Genomic DNA, 26,204 nt, shown 5'->3' on the forward strand with positions numbered 1-26,204 from the left:
GGAAAATGCACAGGCTGGCTGAAAGCTACAATTTGGGAGTGAACACATGGGGAGAGGAAGAGGAGTGCCTTTCCTGCAGAATGCACTCCAAATGACTATAGATTAGCGACTGTCATGCACTGATCACTATGGCTTGTACTACCTGCCTCTCCTATCTTCCCCCAACAACCAAAACAAACAAAAAGCTAAAACGGTAGCTTATTCTTAACTGACTGACTAACCTTTTTGCGAAGTTTCTGTATGCGATTGATGACTTCCCGAGCCATTCCTTCATCTACCATTGACTGGTCAGGAGTGACATCTAAGAGGACCAAAGCCTGTGGGGATGAACAGTGCACACCATGACAATCAAATAAGGAGAAACACTTCTTCCCAATTCAGCAAAATGTTATTTAAATCTTGAAAGTCTATAATGCAGCACTATTCTTTCACACAAATGAGCAAAAGCAATAAAATTAATCTAGTTTATCATTCAGGTACTTCTTCATAATCAGCTAGTCCTCCATTTCTGGAGAAAGGTGTGCAGGTTTTTGTTTCTTCTTTTTTTTGTAGGGCACTGCTCACAGGAGATGCCCTGGGACCACCTCTTATCAGAGTCCCCTAACATGACTCTGCTTTTTGACCATCGAAGAAATAGTATCAACTCTTCTAATAAGTAAGATCAATAATCATGAAGCCCTTGGAGCAGCACAGCTTTTCAGGCCACAAAAAATGGATCAAACGCCTCAGAGCAGTCAACTCCAAGTGACTTTCTTATACCATGACCCCTGTGATCTTCAGGTTTGTCAGAATGACTCAAAACAAATTATACGATGGACCACGAAACTTTTTATGACTTAAACTGCCATATTTTTGCTAAGGTTAAAGTTTCTATCTCATCTACGCTGAAGGTTGTTGATTATGATGTAGCAATAATGACAGTACCACTTCTGTTACATAGCACATTGCAGAGTAAAATACACTCTACAAAAGACTTGTACATTAGGCCTCATCTCATTTACCTTTGAGCAAACAGAGAAGAAATGACTCGGCCAGGCGCAATGGCTCACGCCTGTAATCCCAGCACTTTGGGAGGCCAAGGCTGGTGAATCACGAGGTCAGGAAGTCGAGGCCATCCTGGCTAACATGGTGAAACCCTGTCTCTACTAAAAATAAAAAAAGTTAGCCGGGTGTGGTGGCGGATGCCTGTAGTCCCAGCTACTCGGGGGGCTGAGGCGGAAGAATAGCGTGAGCCTGGGAGGCAGAGGTTGTAGTGATCCGAGACCACGCCACTGCACTCCAGCGTGGGAAACAGAGTGAGACTCTGTTTCCAAAAAAAAAAAAAAGGAAATGACTCACTTCACAAAGGCATCAGAGGTAATGAAATGGATGATAAACTCAAAACTCCAGTCAGTGCAGGGCCACTACAACATGTAAACCATGTCAAGAAACATCACATGATGACACTTTTGTAAGTGTGGACAACTTTTCAGGCCCCTAACATCTGCTGTAACAAGGAAGAACTGCCCACTGTCAGTGTTTAGAAACCCCCTTCTTGCCTTCCCCTGCCTTCTTTCCCAGCTATGATACCTCTGACTCCTTGCCACTGTCTTCCCATGTAGAGTTCTGTACACATCTAACTTAAGCGCCTGGGTAAAGGACTGAGGAGCTCGGCTTTCCTTTATGGAGGTGCTGCTCTACCTTCCCCTGCACATGGTATGCTAAGCACAGAGGGACCCCTGCAATATCCCCAAACCCACATGTGAGATCTTAACAACTATGCTGACTGGGGATGTGTGGTCATGACTGCAAAGCGATAGCCTCTTCTCCAACATGGCAAAAAATAATGACCCCGGAATCTAAAACAGCCTGTATATTCTCTTCAAGGAGTGTTCCCTGACCACTTTCCCTCTATACCAATTTCTGGATAGTAGCCCTCTGTGTACTTATTTCTACCAGATAACTTACCAGGTAGAATACTAAGAACTGGCTTAATTTCAGGTGTCCTTGACTGACTCGTCTTAAAGGGTTCATTTTTGTGTAAGCCCACACTTGGGACAATTACATGTAGAAATCACAAAATGCTTATGTATTCATTAAACAAATGCATATGTTAAGGGTATAATAATATATTAGTTTAGCAAAGCCAATCTAAACCACGTAACTGGTTTATTTTTACCCTGACACAAGCTGTCAATGCAATCAGGAAAGGCATAGGCAAATACTTTCTCCTCTTAGGCTCTCATCTCTTGGTAAAGAAATGTTCTAGGAAACAGAAAAATACCTGAGCATCTGAGTGTGCTTCAAACTGCGCAGTCCCACCTGTGGCCTGATCAAAGGTGTACATGAGGCGGATGTCTTCATCATGCAATTCATGGCCTTCCACAACAATGGTCCCTATGGAGAAGCCGCTACACTGTTAATCAGCTTCCCCTCCTCTTCAAGCTGCCCCACTACCTATGTATTATGTCCCTTTTTGATGAAAATTTCACAACAGCAAAGCCACAGAGGCTTCAAGAGATCATTTCCCTCTGACTCATGTCATGGTTGTAGCCAAGATAGGACAAACTTTCTTTAGATTACACTATGTTACCTTGAAGACAGTTAAGTCATCACCAGTATCTACTGTTTTATATAAATTCTCAGGTCCAAAGACATGACAAAGCTAAGAGAAGGCACCAAGAGGCAACAAATGCTCACCATACACAGAGCAGCAGGACATAATGAAGAAAACACAGTCTTTACAGAGAAAGTGAACTCAGGTCCACTATTTGCTGGTTGCATGACATGGTGTTCTGGTACCTGCTGAGCAAGGTGTGGGGAGGCTAAAATGAGACGGGCAGTGTGCAGTACTGAGCATCACGCCTGTCCAGGGAGGCAGAAATGTGCACAGCTGCTGATGACAACACCCCTGCCGATAGGGAGGCCCACTGTCGTCACTGATGATGACCTTCTTGGGCTCTGAGAACCAGGGTGTCATTTTTATGTTTACTTTGTCACTGTGTTCTGAAAATGATCCTGTTTTCCATCAGTGCAGAACCGTCCACTCAGAAACTAGGCTTTCAATTTCAAATAAGGTTTATCTCAGGAATTTTTGATGCTTTGGCTTTCTGGTGAAACAATTTAGATTTGTGACTTGAAGGCTCGTAACACTGTTATTTTAATATATAGGGGTATAGGGGTGGCAAGATGGGGCTGATTTCCCTTTCCTAATCCCATCATTTGGCTAGGTACCCCACACACTGTTTTTATATTACCCTACACTTTCCCTTTATAATAATTATCAAAACCATAATTATTTTCCCAAATCTTCAATGTCAGCAAGCATCATGAGAGTAAGGACAAAATCATCCTAGGCTCCAGGGATCCTCCCACTTCAGCCTCCAGAGTAACTGGGATGGCAGGCGCATACTACCACACCCGGCTAAGTGTGCCCAGCTGTTTTCTTTCTAAACAGTAAGAATTATTTATAATAAACATTTTTATCAACAGAAAAGTTTTATTTAAGAAAAGGATGGCCGGGCGCAGTGGCGCACACCTGTAATCCCAGCACTTTGGGGGGCCAAGGTGGGTGGATCACCTGGGGTCAGGAGTTAGAGACCAGCCTGGCCAACATGGCAAAACCCTTTTTCGACTAAAAATACAACAATTAGCCAGGCGTGATAGTGCACAAGCTGTCAACAGTATCAGGAAAGGCATAGGCAAATACTTTCTCCTCTTATGCTCTCATCTCTTGGTAATCCCAGCTACTTGGGAGGCTGAGGTAGGAGAATCACCTGAACATGGGAGGCAGAGGTTGCAGTGAGCTGAGATCGTGCCACTGCACTCCAGGCTAGATGACAGAGTGAGATTCTGTCAAGAGGAGAGAAGAGAGAAAAGAGAAGAAAGAGAAGAAAAGAGAAGAAAAGAAAAGAGAAAACAAAAGAGAAAAGGAAAGGATGTGAGTGATATTAAAAGTCAAACAGTAGCCTAAAAAATATCCCTCAGCCTGAGGACATGAATGGTGCCCTTGCCTATGTAGACACCTACCAGTCTTCTGGAATTGCTCCAGTTCCTCATTGCTCAACTGCTTGATGGACGTCATCACTGCCTTAAAGGCTCCCTTCAGACGCTTCCCCAGGACCATGTGATCTGGTTCTGCCCTTAGTCGAATGCCATACTTGTTTTTATCTGTAGACAGTGTAACTTTTCGAACATTCAATTCCTACAGTTAGTGCACAAGAGGAAACAAAACTGAAAAATGGAAACATATGTTACACAAAAACATATGTCCAGAGTAGCATTATTCCTAAGAGCCAGAAAGTAAGAACACCTCAAGTGTCCATCAACTGTGAATGGATAAACAAAATGCGGCATACACATGCAATAGAATATTTGGCAATATGAAGGACCAAAGCACTCATACATGCTACTACACAAATTAATGTGAAACATTATGCTAGGTGAAATATGCCAGACATAAATATTACAAATTGTATGATTCCACTTATATGAAATGTTCAGAGAAGGCAAATCCAGAGACAGCAAATAGGTCCGTGGATGACGGGAAATGGTCAGATATTGAGGGGAAAATGGTGTGTGAATGCTAATGAATACTGGGTTTCTTTCTGGGATGATGAAAATGTTCTACAACTGTGGTATGGTTGTACAGTTCTAAAAAAAGCAGTGACTTGTATGGTAAGAAGAAAATGCTTGTTATGAAGATCTATCAAGACAGTTGAGCCTAACAGAAAAAGGACTCCAGAACCAGAAATATAAACTTCAGCCCTCAGAGGTAACCTCTGTGCAAGCAATTTCAGAGAACCACAGGGTTAACTCTCAACTAAGCGGAAGATCAGTTAAACAGAACGCTTCATGCTTCCGTCATGCTACTGAGGATTACTGAGGCGGCAGGGATGGTGATGGTGCAGCAGCAGATGGGAAAATGAGAACAATGGCTTGAAGCAATTAATACGGAATGGTTAGTTTTGCCATGATATTTGGCTACATTAATTAATCTCATTTTAAGTGAAGTAATTAATTTTTAAAATTTTCAGCTGGATGTGGTGGTGAAAACCTGTAATCCTAGCACTTCGGGAGGCTGAGGTGAGAGGATCACTTGAGCTCAGGAGTTAGAGACCAGCCCGGGCAACATGGCGAAACTCCATTTCTACAAAAGCCTGTACTATTATGCCTAATCGCAGCCATTTGGGAGGCTGAGGTGGGAGGATTACCCGAGCCCAGGAGATGGAGGCTGTAGTGAGCCAAGATCACATCACTGCACTCCAGCCTGGGTGACAGAGCGAGACTCTTGTCTCAAAAAAAAAAAAAAAATTATATTTTATGCATATCCACAGATACTAATTTCAGAATTTACAATCTAACTTTTGGTTTCTAATATTCTCTGGAATTTTCAAGCAACTGAAAACCAAATATAGAAATTAACATTTTCTACAATAATGATTTTAAGTATTACCTGTGAAAAGAATAAACAATGAAATTTTAAAAAATACTTGTTTTGTATCATCACAAAGAAGATAAGGTAAAACATATTTGTTTTTAAAACATCATGGAATAAAGATGTTTTAAAATATCATGGAATAAAAATGTTTAGGAAAACAACTGACACTATAATCTAAACTTTGACCCCAAAACTCCACTTCTGGAATCTATCCAATATCCACACACTGATACATGCATATATATACACACAGAGCTTTTGTTTGTAATCAGAAACCTAAACTTCAAACAACAGGAGAGTAATTAAATCAATCATGAAGTAGCCAGGAAGTGAGACTCCAGGGAGAGATGGGGTGGAGAGAGGCTCACTATGCTAGTGCTTCGACTTTTACATGCGAGGTCACTTGTCACTTGCATAATTTGGAGGAACAAAGTTTCTTTGGTAGTTATCAAAAAGTACTTCAGAAGGCCAGGCACAGTGGCTAATGCCTGTAATCCCAGCACTTTGGGAGGCCGAGGCGGGCAGATCACTTGAGGTCAGGAGTTTGAGACTAGCCTGGCCAACATGATAAAACCCCATTCTCTACTAAAAATACAAAAGTTAGCTGGGCGTGGTGGTGAGTGCCTGTAATCCCAGCTACTTGGGAGGCTGAGACAGGAGAATTGCTTGAACCCAGGAGGTGGAGGTTGTGGTAAGGCACCACTGCACTCCAGCCTGGGTGACAGAGTGAGAGACTCTGTCGAAAGAAAAGTAAAGGAGAAGGAAAAGGAGGAGAAGGAAAGGACAGAACAGAGAAGAACAGAACAGAAGAGAACTTCAGGGAAGTGAATGAAGATGACAGATGATAGGTAAAGAAATTCATTGATCTTGAAATATTTTTAAAAGAATTATAACAAATTTATGTTGATTCCAAACACAGTGTAAAATATCATGGATTATTACATTTGTTATGAATATACTAATAAAAATAAATTATACGGTCATTATGTACTTTGAGGATTTTTCATCAAAATAATGTTCTAAGTCTTTCTGTACCAAAAACAGACAAATCATCTACCTTACCTCAATGATATACTTCTCCAAAGACTTGATATCTTTAAGAGCTTCTGGATCTTGATGGATAACCACGATTTCTTTCAAAGGATACTAGGAGGAAAAGGGAGGGGAAAGTTCACTCAGGAGCCAGTCCTCTAAACTGAAGAAAAATGGAATATTAAATGTTTATTTGAATCTCAAGCTCTAGACTAGTCAGGCTGGGCTAGTACTAAGTCATTCACACTCTCACTGCAGAAAAGGAAGAAGGCCATTGGTGGAAGCTCTCTATATTAAGAAAGCATTCCAAAGACTTAATTATTCAGGTCTGTGCCATGTAAAATAGAAGTAAAATTTCAAACCTTTATGGGAATGGTTTTTCGGTCCCTGATCACTCTTCCAAGTTCAATCACAGACTGCATCTGAGACATTGCACTCTCTGTTTTCCTGTCAATCAATTCTTCTCTGAGTGGTAGAGGTAGGAATATGAAAGAGATTAGATTTAAAAGGAGAAAACTGAAGGTACTAGGCATGCATAAAAGAGGAAGAGGGTCAGGCTAGAGAAGGGTGGCTAGGCCCTCCTGGTGAAGCACCGGGGGAAGGGCGGTGCAGTACCTGCCGCTCAGCACCCAGCACCTCCCAAAGGGGCCCCCATGGGTCATGCCCACACCCCACCTGCTGCAGCTCTACAAAGGGGTTCCACACCAAGCATCCCTGCTACCATGTACCAAAGTGGGCCCCATCCTGCAGCCTGAGGATTTCATGTCAGCTGGGGTGGGAGGCAAGGCACAGATGGAGCTGAAGCAGGGAAATGCCTCCTCTCCCCAACATGTCTGAGCAAGTCTCCCCTCCTTGGCACAGGTGAGGCTTATTTCTATTTGATTCCTACCGAACACGGGGCAGCATGAGGTAGTGGATGCTGAGTGTGTCCTTGTCCTGAACAGAAACAGGGTCAATCAGCACCTTTAGATTCTGGTACATCAATTCAGTGAGAAAAGGTGTGTAGGGAGCCTGTATGAACACACAGGACATCATGTCAGTCATCAACAACTTATCTCATTTATACTCAGAAACAACTAAACATGTTAGAGAATGACACAGTAATATGCACCAAAAGGGGCATGAGGCTACAAAACATGCTCTGTGAATGAGAAATGGCCTCATATCCCTGAAGCATAGCTGCAGGACTATAGCTAGAAAAACCCAAAGCACCTCTAGAATTCTGAAGGATGTCTAAAACAGAAAGAGGAGCACCTAATGATGTATCAGCCAAGTCAATATGCACAGAGGACTGACTGTCCCAAACCTCAGAAACCTCATCTGTAAACTGGGGAAAATATCCCCTGCTTCACAGGATGAAGGTGATGAGATCAGCCATGGAGAGCACCAGGCACAGGACTTTGTACAAAGCAGATTTTCGTTCGGTTAAGGAATAAATAGGAGTCTTATAACATGGAGTAGCAGAAACAGGATAAAAAGAACTAAAGTTGGAGCCGTTTCACTTTTATATTATTTAACTAATATCTGACCTGATAGGAACATATATCAAACTACTACTTGCATGTCTTCCTCTCAATGCTAAGTTAAAGTATCGTTTGTGATATATATATATATATATATTTACTCAGACAGGTATTAGCTGAAGAACCTCCCCGTTACTCACAATTATGGCAATCCACATTAAGATGAGCTATGTCTTACTTTGAACTGTAGATCCTCATTCTAGAGCCAAGGGCCCTGACATATATTGTACTGCCAGAGATTTTAAGAAAGAATCTAGTATTTCTTAGTCCTTACTTAACATGTATAAAGCTAACAAGATTTCTGAAAAGGAACTAGAGCTATAAGGTGTTATAAAACTTACATTTCTATTTTTGGCAGAATAATACAGGATAGATATAAACAGAGGATACTGCAGCAAGTGGGTGCCGAAGGCAGCCCATAGGCCAAAGGGTACTAGAAAGAAGGCAATCATCTTACCATAAGTCTGCAAAGAGAAAGCAGGACACTAAACAAGGTTTCTAGGGCCATGACACAATCCTCCATCCCATTTTCACCCTAATGAATAAAAAGCAGACATAAACATTAAACTACTAAAGTGTTTATCATTAAAAAAATAAGTTTATTAAAAAGAGGCAATCTTCAAAGAGCATGCAGCATACAGACAGGACAAGAGACAGAGAAAGGAGAAAGGGCCACGACCACAGGCCATCTAGGGTCGGTGCCATCAGGGTGGCCCTGCAGGGCAGTGCAGGAGGCCTGGCCAGGATGTGCACCTGCTGTTCCACTGACTATCCCCACCTGAGGTGAGCTGATAGGAAAGCAAAGCCTAACTGCAGGACCCGAAAGCTGAAGGTAGAATGGATCTACCCACAACAGACAGAAACAATTGCTAACTGAAAACTTTAAAGTACCTTTAAATAAGATTTCTTATATTAAAAAAGTATACACTGTGTATTTTAAAAAAAAAAATACCAATTCATTGTAGGAACAACAAAGATAATAAAAAAATTTCAACCATAACTAAGTGATCCAGAGACAACTACTGTAAGCATCTTAGCATATGTCCTTCGAGATACATCTGTGCAAAAATGAAATTACAGTTGTGTTACAGGCTTTTATTAATGCATTTTAAGACATGACTGGCCAGGCACAGTGGTTCACATCTGTAATACCAGTACTTTGAGAGGCTGAGGCCAGTGGATCACCTGAGGTCAGAAGTCTGAGACCAGCCTGGCCAACATGGTGAAATCCTGTCTCTGCTAAAAATACAAAAATTAGCCAGGCGTGGTGGCAGGAGCCTGTAGTCCCAGCTACTCACAAGGTTGAGGCAGGAGAATCGTTTGAACCCGGGAGGCGGAGGTTGCAGTAGGCCGAGATCATGCCACTGCACTCCAGCCTGGGTGACAAGAGTGAAACTCCATCTCAAAAAAAAAAAAAAAAAAAAAAAGAAAAAGAAAGACATATCTAATGGGTAGTGGGAGCCTTCACTGGGCCTACAGTAAAGACACCTCACTCTCTCTACTATGCATCATTGTTATTTACGTACCTGGCTTAAGTCCTGAGACCAGGACCTATGCTCTGCTCATCCCAAACCCCCAACAGCTATAGGAGTTCTGTACAGAGCAAATAACTGACTCCCTTGTGGTAAAAGGAAGTACCCCTCTCAATATTAAAGTCGTATCTGCCAATATTTTTATAAAATATTTGCATGATTTTATTTTGAATTTTAAGAGGTCTGCTTGGTGTAGTCCTGTTTGTGCCCTGACATTCTCCCTCCAATATAACATGTACATAATTGCGTTGTGAAAATAATGCAAATGACTTTTAGAACTTATAGATCCCTATCCCTCAAACGACAAATACAGTTAAAATGCAATGTAAAAGGAAAAGAAAAACAAAGCTTCAAAAACTGAGAGCATTTGAAAATGTTCCTCTCCCTTCTGGCTATTCTCATATTTCTTCTACTTTCAAACTTCATACACTTTTTGCTTTTCCCAACAATAGTCTGCACTTACCTTCAATCTTCTGCGGTTCATTCTAACATACCAATTGGTCAGAATATCCACAAACTTGACCAGGCGAGGCACCACAGTATAAAGCCTATAAGCTAAAAGTAAGACAAGTCAATCAGGCAGCAAGTGGGTTACCAGGCATCTGCGGTGGGGAGAGGGCTGGATACAACAAAGAATGGGCAGCTCCTTCCATCCAAGGGCCTCTACTTACTAAGGAGAAAAGAACCAAAATGAAGCAATCACATAAAGACTGTTTGAGGATGTGCTACACGGCAGTCAGGGTGTTTAGGGGTGCACACAAAAAAACCACCATGTGAGTCACATGCGAATTCCCACTGGTCAGTGAGAAAAGGCAAAAATTCCAGTATGTGTGGATCAAAGTCCAAGGCTGTCCACTACACAACTGTAGGAAGTGCCATTTACACGGAGTTGTGCAATTTGACAGCATCAACAATGCCCAACTTCTTTCCATTGTATTACACTGTACTTCAACTAAAAGTCGAAAAGCACAAATCAGATGTTAAGAGGCACAGCACAGGCCAGTGATTCTCAAACAATAGCACTTTTGCCCTGCGGGAAACATTTGTCAATGTCTGGAGAAACAGTTTGCATGTCACAACTTGGAGGGTAGCATGGTGCTACTGGAATCTAATGGGTGGACCCCAGGGATGCTCCTCAGTTACAATGCACAGCACAGCCCCACCACAGAGGATGATCTGGCCCAAACTGTCCACAGTGCGGCAGCTGAGAAACTCTGACACAGGCTATGAATAAAACAGAACTGGCCTTCTAAACATTAAAACAGTTGAGTAAAAACAGCAACAGAGGGAGTGAAGGTCTTGAGGCATTAGGAGGATTTGAAGGGTTCCCTGAGAAACTCAGAGATCAAGTAGGAAAGAAAGGGTGTCTAGCCAATTGTGTCTGAGGCATGGCTTATTTTAAGGATTCTCATTCACCTCCCCTTTAATTAACACTCTTTGTTGCATAAAAACAAACACCAAAAACAAAAAGAATAAGACCAACCCACTTAGAAACAAATACAACTTATAATAATGCAAAGAGTCCAGGGAGTGTTAACGAGGCTTCTGGTCTAGGCTAAGACATGAGAAGTTGCAACAGGCAGAGCTGCTCTCTGCTGCTTTTCACAAAGACCAGAATTCAGGTGCCAGTGGGCTGAGCTCCAGGCCAGAGTTGTTAGTTGGTCACACTTTCTTCCACAGGTGATTTCAGTAACTGAGTCCTGTCTAAATGATTTCTAGGGTTCACGGCACTTTTTATCTTCCAGGAAGCTCAGCATTCCTATGTTCTGGTTTCAACTCTGAGGGAGTAAATGAACCCAAATGAACCCCACATACAAAGAATAAACACACAACACACGGGGCATTCCTATGTTCTGGTTTCAACTCTGAGGGAGTAAATGAACCCAAATGAACCCCACATACAAAGAATAAACACACAACACACGGGGATAACAGCAGCAGCCACTACCCAGGCCACCACCACCCTGTGAGGCAAGTCCTCTCACACCCACAGTGCTGCTGAGGGAGTGGAGGACATGAAGCTGACAGGCTGGCAGAGCTGGGACTTAAACACGACCCACAAAACATGGCTGCCGACCTCTAGTTTCCAGGCAGACCAGGCTCCAGCCAGGATGCACACTCTCCAGACCCAGCTTCACAGGAGGTCATGGCAGCTGGTGCCCAAATATTGAAGGGGCTCGGGCAACAATCCCCACATTTCCCGCCCACTCGTATCACTCAGGAGGGAAAAGCAGACACAGGTGTGCGCATGTCTGGGGAGAGTGTGCTGGGCTCCCAGCGCCCTCACCAGGGCAGCAATCAGCCTCACTCACTTCCATCTTCATCTATGTCTATTTGAGCAACAGCTGGACTGTCGTGATCCTTCCACATGTTTAACAAGGTGGATAAATCCTTTAGAAGTCCTTTTGTGCTAAGTGGGGCAGCACCGCCCACTCCAGGGAGCAGCATGTGACCGTATCTAGGTTAATGGTGAAACCCAGGTCTGTGGCGGCCACTGCTCCTGCCCAACAGCAGCAGGAACCACAGGGCCCTGTGAGGGTGGATTTGTCTTGCCCTCTTTGGCCCTCATTGTGACCCAGGGCCTCTGCCCACCCACTTTAACGGATTGTCTGAGGTGTCCCAGATTTCTCACCTGGACCTACGGTAGTGACTATCTCAAACCTTAAGGAAGGCAACGCAACGTACTTTTTGAATCTCTGTAAAATTACCCAACAAACTCACTGTTGTTAGTTAATAGAAATACAGCAAAATGTCCATTTCATTATTGCTCTTCTGACTTTTCTAATTTTTCTGGAAAAGAAGGGGACTATTTAGTAAAGAAAATAGACCTAAAAATAAGTTATAAATGCATTAATAACAAGTATTATTTATTGAGTACCTATTATCTGCCAGCTACTTTATGGAAATCGTCTCTACTCAAGCCTTACAAACACTACTGGGTATTCTGCAGATAAAGAAACTGAAGGTTAAGATAGAATGAGTAACAGTGGCATCTGATGGCACAATGGGGTGATTACAGTCAACAACAATTTCTTGTACATTTAAAAACAACTAGAAGGGTATAATTGGGATGTTTGCAACACAAAGATATGATAAATGCTTGAGGTGATGGATATCTCATTTACCCTGATGTGATTATTACACACTGTATGCCTATATAAAAATATCTCCTGTACCCCATAAATATATACATCTACTATCTATCCATTAAAAAAAAAAAAGGAAATTGATGGTCAGACTTTTGGCAACTCTGTGGATTGGGAACAAGTGGTAGAGCTGGGCTCTGAACCCATGGCTATCCAGCTCCAAAGCTCTTCTGTGGAGTGCTGAGACCGCCAGGACACCCCTAAACACAGAATTCCCCAGGGCTTTTTTTTTTTTTTTTAAAAAAAAGATGGAGTTTCACTCTTGTTGCCCAGGCAGTGGTGCAATCTCGACTCACTGCAGCCTCCGCCTCCCACATGGTTCAAGCAATTCTCCTGCCTCAGCCTCCTGAGTAGCTGGGATTACAGGCACCTGCCTCCATGGCCAGCTTTTTTTTTTTTTTTAAATATATTTTTAGTAGACACGGGGTTTCGCCATGTTGGCCAGGCTGGTCTCAAGTTTCTGACCTCAGGTGACCTGCCTGCCTTGGCCTCCCAAAGTGCTGGGGATTACAGGTGTGAGCCACCCACACCAGGCCAGAAGTCCGCAGGGTCTTGAAACAAAGGCATCACGACAATTAACAAGCCTTAACAAAACTATATGAGAGGTAAAAGGAAACAGTTAATTTTCTGTATCTCTCAATATTTCCACTATTAAATATCAAAAGGGCAGTTACAAAGAGAAGAGTCCTTATTCCTGGGAGGACAGACCAAGAGAGACTCACCTGCCATTTCAGTTTCAAAGAAGCCAATGAGAGACTGCATGAAGGACAGGATCCACCGGTCTGTAATGTTGGGGCTTTCTCTAACAGTGTTCTCATTGTAGAGAAATTCTATTTCTTCCTCCTAGGAATGAACAATTAATGAAATACTTGCACACTTGGGAAGAAAGTTACTATGAGGAAATAAACTTCTTAAATCACTTAAACAAAAATAAAAAAATCCCAGACCCTACTGGCAATGTGAATTTCTGATTTTTAGCAATATTTTCAAGATAAGCACCAACGTGGGACATTAACCCCTCAATTAATTAATCATGTTTTTGAGTAAACTGAAGACAGTTTAGGAAAACATTACTTCTCTGCACCAAAGAGTAATTATGAATTGAGAGATATTCTAAAATCTTGTCAGAAAGTGTAGGGTTATTACTTTAAACCTCAGGAAGGAAGGACAGTAAACCTGTCTAGCATTGAATGATTGTCCACAAACTGAAAATGAGTACTGGAAAACAATTTCCATGCTAAGGCTGTTCATTTTACCCAGAAAGTTCTATCCCACTCCTTTTGCTTTGCAAAATCCTCCTTGATCTTAAGTCCTTGCTCCACAAACAGAACTCATGTCCTGCTTTGTTTCTCTGGCAGCACCACAACCAGGCTGGCAGGGCAGTGATAATGTGACTCTTCCTCTGGGTTTAAGCCCCTGATCATGGAGTCTGTGTCTTGCTAGTATGTTCAGATGGGCCCTGGCTGTAGGGAGCTTTGACCCCGCTTGTATTCCTGAGTCCCACACCAGTGGAGGCCTGCAGAGTGCACCTGGCCCAAGGACTGTGGGCCCTACTTGGCAGAGAACCACATGCAGGAAAGGTGGCAGGGCTGCAGAGAGGAGGAAAGCTGGGATCCTGGGGAAGATGATAATGCCCTTCTCAATTCCTGGGGAAAGGTTACTCTGAGAGCCTCAGGTGAACAAGATGTGTCCTCTTTAGCAGAACAACCAGAGACCAAGGAGAGGAGAAGGAAGTGACCTGCCTGCTGGAGTGGGATAACAAGAGTTCATTTTTCCAACCAGCTTTTTGAACTGCTCAAGCAGGAATAACATCTCACTTTCATTCAACGGTTATTTACTTACAAGCAATTTTACTTGTAAGGTGCTGGAGATCAGATGTGCAGTATCGGATCCCTGACCCCAAATCAGGTCTTGAAAGCCCACATAGGAACATGTGCAATGAAGGTGATGATGGCCCCTGACAGTGGTCAGTTGTGGGGCATGGAAGGTGGCTCTAGAGCAAGGGCTTCTGAGGTGAGAAAGTAATCCCGCGTGTGGAGGTGACTGCCCTTGAAGTACACTTCCACATATCTCATGACTGTTATTTGTGACCCTAACAACCCACTGAAAACTCCATCAAGAACTGCTATCACTCTCAGATTAGCCCAAATGCCACCCCACTGAGGGGGCTTCTCTGACCAACCATCTCAAGTGGCCAGCCCTAGCTAGCCTGTGACTCCGCCTTCACTGGGTGGTCTCTCTAAAAGTAGCTGACTCTTTACTATCTCTCCCAATTCCCACTCCACTGGTTCCATAAAGGGAGGGGTGTCTCACTCAACATGGTGTTTCTGGAATCAAGAACTGGCTGACTAGGCTTGGCGCAGTGGCTCATGCCTGTAATCCCAGCCTTTTTGGGAGGCCAAGAAGGGTGGATCACCTGAGATGTGGAGTTCGAGACCAGTCTGGCCAACATGATGAAACCAAGTCTCCACTAAAAATACAAAAAATTAGCCAGGCATGCTGGTGGGTGCCTGTAATCCCAGCTACTGGGGAGCCTGAGGCAGTGCCCGAACCCAGGAGGCAGAGGTTGCAGTGAGCCGAGATCGTGCTACTGCAATCCAGTCTGGGTGACAAGACTGAGACTCTGCCTTAAAAAACTGGTCGACTAAACAACTATATGACATAACTCTTTTGCAGGCTAGGGCCCAAGGTCTCGGCATAGCCCGGACCCTAGATCCCTTCCGCACCTGCATGTATGACCTCCCCATGGCTGTAAGTTACCCCAGCATCAGGCAGCAGAGAACAGCAGCCCTGAAGTCTTTCACAGTTTGGTGAAGGGAGCGCTATGGAGACTCGGCAGGTATACGTGCAGCCCTGTACAGCCCATACCTTCTGAAGCCTCAGAACGTTCTGGATTAAGAAGCGATAGGCATTGTACCATGGGAGCAGTACATCCTTAAGGACATCCCGCACACCCTCCTCTTTAAAGCGGAGGTTTTCTGCTCTCACCACAGGGGAGTTAATCAGATACAGTCTGGAAGAGGGAGAAAAATTAGAAAAGGTACTTAGACAGTAAACCAATTATTACTACTTGACATATTGAGAGAGCAAGATGAAAATCAGTCCTATTTTCTACAAAAGGGGGAAACTATAAATACTCTTTGAGTGGTCAATTTAAAACTCACAAAACTCACTCTCACTTTCTGTAAGAGACCTACCAAATTATAAAAGGTATATATAATCTGACACCAAAATATGGCACTGTATAGCACACAAATGCATCTTACGCCACTCTCACTGCAGGACCAATGGGGTACACCAGCACTAAGAGGAAGGCTGGCCTGGTCCTTGTCAAAAGCCACTGATTCCCTCCCATGGACACGACCTGCACATCCGCTGCTTGCAGAGAGAGGGACTCACAAGGAGGTGCCTTCACACAGCACAGTCTTGACATCTAGTGGCCAGAGCTTAGGGATACTGCTAAACATCCTACAAAGAATTACCACCACAAAGAATTACCCAGCCCAAATGGCCAGCGGTGCCAAGGGTGAGTCTAAGAGACAGTGGAGAGTTGGGGGTGAGCTCCACTAATGGCTCCTGGGCAACACAGGTACTGTGTGGAAGTGCTGAGTCACAGGCCTGGGCATTGGTCTCATGCCTAGGACATAGGGATGCTGAACAAGATCTCTAGGTCCCTTTCAACTTGAACACTGTGTGATTTCATGATTATAGCTACCTCAAGCAGTGGCTCTAATTTCTCCAAAAGCTTTTTAATATTAGTTTTTTATTACCTCTAGCATAGATATATCTCATATGGCTCTGTAAGCACAAAAGTAAAATAAATGATGAAAGAGAATTCTAACATCCACAAGACAGGGAACCTAGAAAGAAAGTAAGGCAGAGGCAATCAGCATCTAGCCTGGGGAGGACTTGGACAACTCAACAACACCCAACACAGGTTCTCTTCCTCAAATAGACCTATAGTTTAAAAATGCCTTTATTATTTAGAAAACTATTTTGGGGGTTTAAAATCAACAACCATACCAACACAACATCCAAATAACAGAGATATGTTGCTAAAAACCTAACTATAAACCAAATCTAAGAATAATGACCAACAGTATAGGAGATGCTTACATAAAAAAACAACAGATACACACAAGGCAAAGCACTGGTTTGTACCTGAGGGCATCAGCACCATACTTCTGGATGATGGAAACTGGATCTGGATAATTCTTTTTCCGTTTACTCATTTTTTGGCCATCACTTGTAAAACAAAAGGGAGATGCCAATTAAGTAAGTCAGTATCACATACGACCTTGATATAAGGATACAAATCATTTGCAAACAGGAATATACAAAAGGAAATGGGAAGGAGTAACTTAGACAGAAGTTAGTGCTACCAGGCCGGGCATGGTGGCTCACACCTGTAATTCCAGCACTTTGGGAGGCTGAGGTGGGCAGATCACCTGAGGTCAGGAGTTCGAGACCATTCTGGCCAAATGGTGAAACCCTGTCTCTACTAAAAATACAGAAATTAGCTGGGCATGGTGGCGCACATTTGTAATCCCCACTACTGGGGAGGCTGAGGCAGGAGAATTGCCTGAACCCAGGAGGCAGACTGCAGGGAGCCAAGATGGCGCCACTGCACTCTAGCCTGGGCAGCAGAGCAAGACTCTGTCTCCAAAAACAAACAAACAAACAAACAAACAAACAGTGTTAAGGTACAATGGTAAGATATTTTGTTAATATTTGCAAACTTCTTTTTGAATATCATAGTAAGTCCATGAGGAAGCTTCGGGGCAGACTGAAGCAGAAAGATGTGTCAGAATATATTCCAGAGAAATGAAAACTTACATTATCATAAAAACCTATAAACAATTGTTCACAACAGCTTTATTCACAATTGCCAAACGTTAGAAGCAACCCAGATGTCCTTCAAGAGGTAGATGATCAAACAAAGCATGGCATATCCATAATACAGAATGCTATTTATCCATGGAAAGGAATGAACTATTGGTATGTGCAGACATCTGAAATCTCAATGGAATTATGTGGATTGAACAAAAGCCAGCCGGGTGCAGTGGCTCATGCCTGTAATCCCAGCACTTTGGGAGGCTGAGGCAGGTGGACCACCTGAGCTCAGGAGCTCGAGACCAGTCTGCCAACATGGTGAAACCCTGTCTCTACCAAAAATACAAAATATTAGCTGGGTGTGGTGATTCATGCCTGTGGTCCCAGCTACTTGGGAGGCCGAGATCGTGCCACTGCACTCCAGCCTGAGTGACAGAGTGAGACTCTGTCTCAAAAAAAAGAAAGAAAAGCCTATCCTCCCAAGTTAGTTACTGTATAATTCTATTTATATAACATTCTGGAAATGACAAAATTAGAGATGGAGAAAAAAACAGTGGTTGCCAGGGATTGGGGATGACAGTGGGAAGGTAGGAGGGGAAGGCAATGTAGGAAGTGAGCCTTTGATGTTGAATTCATTCAGTAACTTGACCATGCTGGTGGATACGAGACCCTACACATGTGATAGCTGTATACACATTAATGTGCATAAGCAAATAAGTATATGTAAAACTAGGGAAATCTGAATAAGACTGGTGGGCTATATCAATATCCTGGTTGTGATATATACCATAGTTTTGCAAAATATGTGACCACTAGTGGAAACTGGGCAAAGAATTTAAGGGATCTCTATTATTTTTCATGATTGCATGCAAATCTACAATGATCTCAATACAATTTTCCTTTTTTTTTTTTTTTTTGAGATGGAGCCTCACTCTATCACCCAGGCTAGAGTGCACTGGCGTGATCTTAGCTCACTCCAATCTCTGCCTCCCAGGTTCAAGTGATTCTTGTGCCTCAGCCTGCAGTAGCTGGGGATACAGGTGTGTGCCACTGCACCCACTAATTTTGTATTTTTAGTAGAGATGGGGGTTTTACCAAGTTGGCCAGGCTGGTCTCCAATTCCTGACCTCATGTGATCTGCCCACCGTGGCCTCCCAAAGTGCTGGGATTACAAGCGTGAGCCATAGCACCCAGCCCTCAAAACAATTTTCAATTAAAAAAAAAAAAAAAAAAGCAGCACACATACTACAGAGGCAGACTGCCTGGGTTCAAAATTTGCACTTATCACTCATTTGCTGTGTGTCCTTTGGCAAGGTGCTTTTTCCTGTCCCTCAGATTCCTCAAAGGTTACAATGGGATAATTATAGGACCCATCCAAATGGTTCTGGGGATGAGTTAAAATGTGAAAAATGAGTTAAAATGTGAAAATGCACACAGTGGGGCCTGGCAAAAATAAGGATGTACAAAAAAAATAAGGATGCACAAAATGTTAGGTGACATCCTCTTTCTCCTCACACAGCATAAAAAGCAGGATTTTTATGGGTAAATATTTCATTTTGAAATTTTTATTTATGTTTATTTTTATTCTTAATGACTAGAGGTAATAAAGTAAAGGAAAAATGAGACTTCCTTATAAAATTAAAAAGCAGGAAACAATGCCCACTGGGAGGAAGTTTCAGATGAGGGGAAGAATGGGATCTGGTGGCAGAGCACCTGGGTCAAGCTTAGTGTGGCTGTCACTAGCTTTGATCCTGGGCACCTGTGGTCTCTAGAACTCATAGCTTCCTCATGTGTTAAAAAAAAGGACAACAAAATCTACATGAAAGGACCGATGTACAGATTAAACAAGATCTATAAACAAAAGTACTTCATAAAATAATAAGTTTAGTAAATGCTATTTTATTACTAGTAATATCACTAGTAGCACTGTTACTAGTAATAGCTCAATCTGAAAGTCCTCCCCTTCCTCCTCCTCCATCAGGCTTAGCTCTCACACACTCCTTCTTGAGAAACAGTGGAGACAAATCTCCACCTATCACTACAACAAAGTTGACTGCTCGCACACACTCCTTCCTAAGAAACAGTGGAGACAGAGCTCCACCTGTCACTACAACAAAGTTGACTTACCTTGCCAGGACGAGCCCATTCACAATTACGTTCTTGAAAGGCGGTTGTCCAAAGAGGGCCGTGGACAGCACCAGCAGGGTATAAAACCTGAAAAAAAAACCCCAAATGGTTCAATAAAAATAGAAATGAAGTCCAAGCATAAGAAAGAAACTGTATTTATTCATTGAACTGAATTTCTATTTTTGATAAGTCTTACTTCTTGATAATCACTTAAAGCAATGATTCTTAACACTGGTTACTGAAAAAAAACGGAGACACAGGACCCACCAGAGACCAATCAAATTACTGTCTATGATTTGAAAAAAACATCCAAATAAAGGTCTGGAGTGATTTACTGACCATTTCTCTGTTACCAGGTCTCCCAGGAAGTCTGTGTGGAGAGCCACATGGCAGCACTGGGTGGCCTCTCAGGACCACCCAGAAGCACCTAGCTGAAAATGAGGGATGGGTGTTGAATTTGGCACAAGATCATATGGAAAAAACAATTTGATGACAAAAGATGCAAAATGCACTCTCATCCAAGTGATAAGGCAGACTAGAAAATGCTTTTATTCTGTAAAATGCTGTGTACCTCATTCATGTGCTAGCTAACTTGTTCCCCAAATGAACTCATATCCCTGACCACTTTCCCGGGGGTGATGCTCTTCTGCTTCTCTGACCTAGTCCTGCACCCTAAGAACATCAAGGGACATGAGCTGAGGAGACCAGACCCCATGGTTAACATAAACACCGAACCAGATACCCCTCCCAGTTCTAAAGGAGAGTTGGGAGGAGCCCTGGTGCCCAGGAGAGGCAGCCCAGGCCTCAGGGATGGAGAAGGAGGCAGGTAGCAAGGACACGGGACCCACATGAGGACTGTTACCAGCTAACAGACTTTGCTATTCCTCAAAGGAACAAGCTCATTGGTAAGGCATCTAGCCCTTTCTAAAAACAGAATTTGTTCTGGGTAGCTGTTCCTATAGATAAAAAGGACTGGAATCTGAAGACAGCACATTCCAGGACTCGAAGACTTGAACTCAATGATTACCCAAAGTCGTCAAAGAGAAAAAATGACACCAACAATTCCTTAAACATACCCCTGCAGAAACATTACTATGAATATATAATTAAAACCTGGGCTGGGCGCAATGGCTCATGCCTGTAATCCCAGCACTTTGGGAGGCTGAGACGGGTGGGTCACTTGAGGTCAGGAGTTCGAGACCAGCCTGGCCAACATGGTGAAACCTCGTCTCCACTAAAACTACAAAAATTAGCTGGGCGTGGTGGTCCATGCTTGTAGACCCAGCTACTTAGGGGAGGGTGATGCAGAAGAATTGCTTGAACCCAGGAGGTGGAGGTTGCAGTGAGCCGAGATCACACCACTGCACTCCAGCCTGGGCAGAGTGCAAGATTCCGTCTCAAAAAAAAAAAAAAAGTAAATAAAACCTGGCCCAGCAAAGCCCACCCATGGAAAGAAAGTAATTCACCTTTTTCCAATTAAGGAACTGCTTTACATAAGGCATTAGATAAAAATCAATGCCCAAATCCTCCCCCATATGTATATTTTTAAAAATCTGGATTTGTTTAGAATGTTGATTTATAAGGCTAGCCTCAATATCTGAGCACACTACCAACTATCCCTCAAATTTCTAGCACCCAATCTACTGTCTTTTATGCCAATACTCATTAAACATTTGAGTAAATGATCTGACGTAAGCTAAGAACACATATTGTTTTTTATCATTTAAACGTCCAGTATAACATATATATTCCAAAATGCCAGCGAGATAACTCAAATTGTAAAACTACAGCCCTATTGTAGTGGGAGATTCCTACTCAAAAGGCACTTTAATGTCCGTGCTTGGTGGTTGGGGGGAGAGGGCAGGAATGTAGCCTGTCTTACTTGCCACAATCTCTCCATCACCCAGTAGATAAATGGCAGCGAGTTAGTAAAACACTCCCTAAATAAAATGAAATCAATAAAACATGTGATGAAAGAACAAGGGGGCATACCATCCTCTGGTTTGGTCGATGCCCTCGGCAATGAAGTCTGCAGGAAAAGCATCCTCAAACTCCCTCTTGTTTTCAAACGGGTAATGAACCTGAGCATAGGGCATGCTCCCACTCTCAAACCAACAGTCAAACACTTCAGAGACGCGGTGCAAGGATCCCTTTCCACAGCGTGAAGGAATAGTCAGGTGGTCAACGCTAACAAACAGAAAAGTAGCCATTTCTATTAACTGTAAGCATAACAGAACTTGCAGTTTAATTGCTAATTACACAAAACCCTGACAAGACATTATACACACTTGCAAACAGAAATATCAGCAATTCTCAAAGGCTTTCACAGCGCGCCATGAATCCTCCATCTCAAAGGTTATGAACCATTCACCTCACATTTCACAAGACAAAGGCCACAATACTGCCATATGACATGAGTCATCACCAAAGTAATTCATCAAGCTAGTCTTCCATGTGTGTCTCTGTAATCTGCTAGAGACCAGGTCTTAATAGGAGAACGATAAAACTGAAGTGAATCGAACATTTAGAAACTGACCTCTCTCTGTGGAGATCTGAGATCTTTGCTCCTGACAGTTCTTCAAGTTCTGCCACTGACCCAACGCATACTACCTGTCAAAAACAAAGTTCAACAGCAGGAGCTCCTCAGAGCCAAACAGAGCATACTGAGTTAATTGATGTAACATGCATGTTTAGTGTGAGAGACTGATGATTTTCCTTTTCCTTTTTTTTGAGACAGGGTCTCACTCCCATTGTCCAGGCTGGAGTGCAGTGGCACAATCACAGCTCACCGCAGCCTCAGCTTCCTGGGCTCAGGTGATCCTCTCACCTCAGCCTCCCAAGTAGCTGGGGCTACAGGCAGGCGCCACCTCGCCCAGCTAATTTTTTGTATTTTTAGTAGAGACAGCGTTTCGCCATGCTGCCCAGGCTGGTCTCAAACTCTTGGACTCAAGCTATCAGCTGGCCTCAGCCTCTCAGAGTGCTGGGATTACAGGCATGAGCCACCCAGCCTGAGACTGATGATTTTCTATAAAGGCACATTAACACACTACTCTGGGCTGAAGGATAGTATTCGCTAATGTGGCTTCTCTCTCATGAAAGGCACAGCTTAGTCTTAGTCTCTGAAGAGACCAGGGTTGACACCGCTCCTTTGTTTCCACCCAACATCAGAGGGAGTCCCTACCTAGAGAGAATCTTAAACATTCATAGCCATACTCTCAATGGGTATTAGGGTTTATTATGTGCAAATCGTCAAAGTAACCGGCATAAGTGAAACATCTTAGATTATTTCTCTAAGGCATCTTAGTTTCCTCCTGGCACCTGAATCTGGCTCATTAATCTAGAATCTTCTCAAGAAAAAGCTAGAGCTAAATTATAGTTGTACAGTACTTAGTGGTAGGAATACATTCTGAGAAATGCATTGTTAGGGTGATTTCATTAGGCAAACATCACAGTACACTTACATAAACCTAGATGGGATGGCCTAAAACACATCTAGGCTATATGGTGGAGCCTATTACTTCTAGGCTACAAACCTGTATAGCATGTGGCTGTACTGAATTCTGCAGGCAACTATAACACTATGGCAAGTGCTCTGGTTTTCATATGGTTTGTCCCCAGCCACTCTCATGTTGAAATTTAATCCTCAGTGTGGCAGTATTGACAGATGGGGCCCGATGGGAGGCGTCTGGGTCACAGGGTGCATCCCTCATGAACAGACTAATGCAGTGAGTTAGTTCTCACTCTATTAGCTCCTGTGAGAGCTGACTGTTAAAAAGAGCCTGCCCCTACCCCACCACCCCTGTTTCTTCTCTTGCCATGTGATCTCTGCATACTCTGGCTCCTGTCCAGCCCTCCATCATAAGTGGATGCAGCCTGAGGTCCTCCCCAGATGCAGATGTCTAGTCTTGAACTTTCCAGTCATCCAGAATCATAAGCCAAATAAACTATTTTTCTTTATAAATTATCCAGCCTCAGGTATTCCTTTGTAGCAACACTAAACAGACTAAAACAGGAAGTATTTGAATTTCCAAACATTATGAAACACAGAAAAAGTACAGTAACCATATGGTATCATAATCTTGTGGGACCACTGTCATATATGTGGTCTGTCATTGACTGAATGACATTATGTGGCACATGACTATATTGTGCTTGGACCCAATCAAAGCAATCAGACAAAGCCACAGGATGCTAGGATTATGTCCAAGTAAAGAGCTGAGAGATGGGGCTAGCTGGGGCACTCAGAATGGAGGAATCATCTGATAAGGGCCACACCAGGAGGAGCTGCTGTGGGTTCTCACCCAGGGAGCTTCTGTTCCTAGTAAACACTGGTGACCTCTTTCTCTGCCCTTCCTGTTCAGTCCTGAAAAGTCTTCTGATTCAGCTACTTCACTGCTGCCTTTCACCTTGATTCACCAAGGTCCCCAGGGTGCTGCTGCTCGTCACTGCTACAATGCTGTCAGCTTTGGACAGAAGGACAAACACAGAGATCTACCTGTATAGTAAATCCTCACCTAATGTCACAGAGAGGTCCCAGTAGCTGGGACTAACTGGTGTGCACTAATTTAACAAACGTTTTTGTAGAGATGGCACCTCACTATGTTGCCTAGGCTGGTCTCAAGTATCTGGCCTCAAGCGATCCTCCTGCCTTGGCCTCCCTAAGTGCTGAGATTACATGTGGGAGCTATCACACCCGGCCTAAAGTCACAGTTATCAAGAACCTCTGCATGACATTAAGTGAGGACATAGTATATGCACACATCTATATATCCACACACATCCTCTTATTCATTTGATTTTAGAAGTTAAAGGTCTGTAATGCTTTGGTAAATTTCTTTTCAAATTTTCTTTTTTTATCATCTATGAAGTCAGTTTAACCATAAGCTAATAACACACCTTAATGCAGGGGGAAGAAAAGACAGAGAAACACAAGAAAAAAACATTTAAAGTGTAGATTTCCCTGAGAAAATTGTATCCTTCCATTTTTACAGAAGAAAGTTTTATAACTTGCAGTTAATTCAAGGAAAAAAAGTAAAAAAACCCTAAAAACAGATTATCTTATGTCATGATTATAGAAAGCAATAAAGAGGAAAAAAGAGAAATAAGAAGGGGGCAAAGAAAAAAAAAAAACCCTATTCTTTTAAACCACATTCAGATTTCATGAACAAAATGCTTTAGCAAAAATCAACACAAGGAAATACTGCCCTGCCTCACCTCCTCAAAGTCATCGCTGACCCACAGTGGGATAGGTGTGCCCCAGTATCTGTTTCTGGAAACTGCCCAGTCACGTGCATCTTTCAGCCAATTTCCAAATCGTTTTTCTCGTACCAACTCTGGGACCCTGCAATAAACAGATCACACAACCAATCACGTAAGAACATCAGTAATTCAAACATGGAAAAAGCCAAAATGTAAATAATATTCACAGGAGCCTCTGTATAACGCTTTGTGGACCCAACACTCTGGAAACGTGGCACTCACTGCAAAGAGAACGTCTTCTAAATGGACAGCACAGCATACGCAACAGTTTGTGCTGCCATCAATGACCTACATCCAATAGATAACCCCACAGCACACAGGCCTCCCACGTCCTCTTCTTCAACTGGAGTACGGCTGCCACATACCTCTAACCAGTCACCGTAACTCTAGCCAGCCTCATCCCATACAACTCTAGTCTTCACATTGTCCTCACCATAGCAGTTTTACTGAACTCATTAAGCAAAGGCCAACAGGCCAGGGGACTGGTAGCTGCTCTAGCAGCCCTCTCTACAGTCTCCTCTGGTCATCCTTGGTCTTGAATTTCAGGCTCTGGCAATGAGGCAAGTTCCCTAGAATCCTTCTCACTTAACTGGCCTTGCCTGCCCTCTGCCACGAAGCCTTCCTCCCCTCTGCATCCATCCTCTTGCATCCCTCCCACTGCCAGTACTCTCCATTCCTTGAGGTTCAGCTTTGCAGAAATCCTTTTCAAGCACAAGGCTGAGTCAGGGTAGGCTACCAGACCTCCCCTTCTTCTCTTGGGCACTGCAGTTACTGCCCTGTACTTCAAAGATCAGTTTATATGCCTGCACCCCCTTGAGGCTATCTTACTAATATTCTATATCTAGTAACTTACACATTAGGGCAACTAATTAGCTTACTAGCTCTAAAAATGAAAAGCTGTCTTTTGAGAAATCAGGACCACTCTGCTAAGAAATATTAGAAAGCTACAGTTTATAACTATTTCCTTTGCTGCCCTGAGATTCTCCCTATTCTCCTAAACTCAAATACAGTTTTCTAGAGTCTAGTTGGGTCCTTCTGAGAAGTAAGAGTGGTGATTACTTTTAAAACTCATAGTGAAAATATTCATCTGAAATACAAAGGTTGAAGCCTTGCTTCATTTCGTACCCAGAGGCTGAAATGATACCTCTTGGGCTATCACCTGCAGGACACATATCAGCTGTGGAAAGCAAAGGCTTCTGTGCTTGGAGCTTATCCATACAGTCAGGCACAGGGTACATCATCCACTGCAGGACTGACAAGAGTAAGTACAAATGGGTTTTGCAGGTATCTGAAAATAATGTTTACTCTGAAAATGACTATTATTGAAGGCTAG

General features: G+C 43.1%; 1 protein-coding gene across 5 annotated transcripts in view; it reads right to left on the reverse strand.

The window, feature by feature from the left end:
- The window catches only part of IARS1 (isoleucyl-tRNA synthetase 1), a 75,376-nt gene that overhangs the window by 24,354 nt on the left and 24,818 nt on the right, over window positions 1–26,204 (reverse strand). For 3 of the 5 annotated variants that reach the window (XM_005582243.4, XM_005582244.4, XM_065530812.2), the window contains exons 14-28: window positions 24,827–24,953; window positions 22,149–22,222; window positions 21,605–21,799; window positions 19,613–19,699; window positions 16,814–16,897; window positions 15,521–15,665; window positions 13,375–13,495; window positions 9,970–10,061; window positions 8,432–8,509; window positions 7,341–7,462; window positions 6,814–6,916; window positions 6,482–6,565; window positions 4,009–4,183; window positions 2,264–2,376; window positions 222–317 (exon numbers count right to left, since the gene is read on the reverse strand). In XM_005582243.4, coding sequence (XP_005582300.3) covers window positions 222–317; window positions 2,264–2,376; window positions 4,009–4,183; window positions 6,482–6,565; window positions 6,814–6,916; window positions 7,341–7,462; window positions 8,432–8,509; window positions 9,970–10,061; window positions 13,375–13,495; window positions 15,521–15,665; window positions 16,814–16,897; window positions 19,613–19,699; window positions 21,605–21,799; window positions 22,149–22,222; window positions 24,827–24,953 — 1,696 coding nt within the window. Of the gene's footprint in view, window positions 1–221; window positions 318–2,263; window positions 2,377–4,008; window positions 4,184–6,481; window positions 6,566–6,813; window positions 6,917–7,340; window positions 7,463–8,431; window positions 8,510–9,969; window positions 10,062–12,227; window positions 12,297–12,384; window positions 12,451–13,374; window positions 13,496–15,520; window positions 15,666–16,813; window positions 16,898–19,612; window positions 19,700–21,604; window positions 21,800–22,148; window positions 22,223–24,826; window positions 24,954–26,204 lie in introns of those variants that run through there. The other 2 variants (XR_012424896.1, XR_012424895.1) reach the window with 2 other exon arrangements.

Source organism: Macaca fascicularis, chromosome 15 (assembly GCF_037993035.2).
Source record: "Macaca fascicularis isolate 582-1 chromosome 15, T2T-MFA8v1.1".
Lineage (NCBI taxonomy): Eukaryota > Metazoa > Chordata > Mammalia > Primates > Cercopithecidae > Macaca > Macaca fascicularis.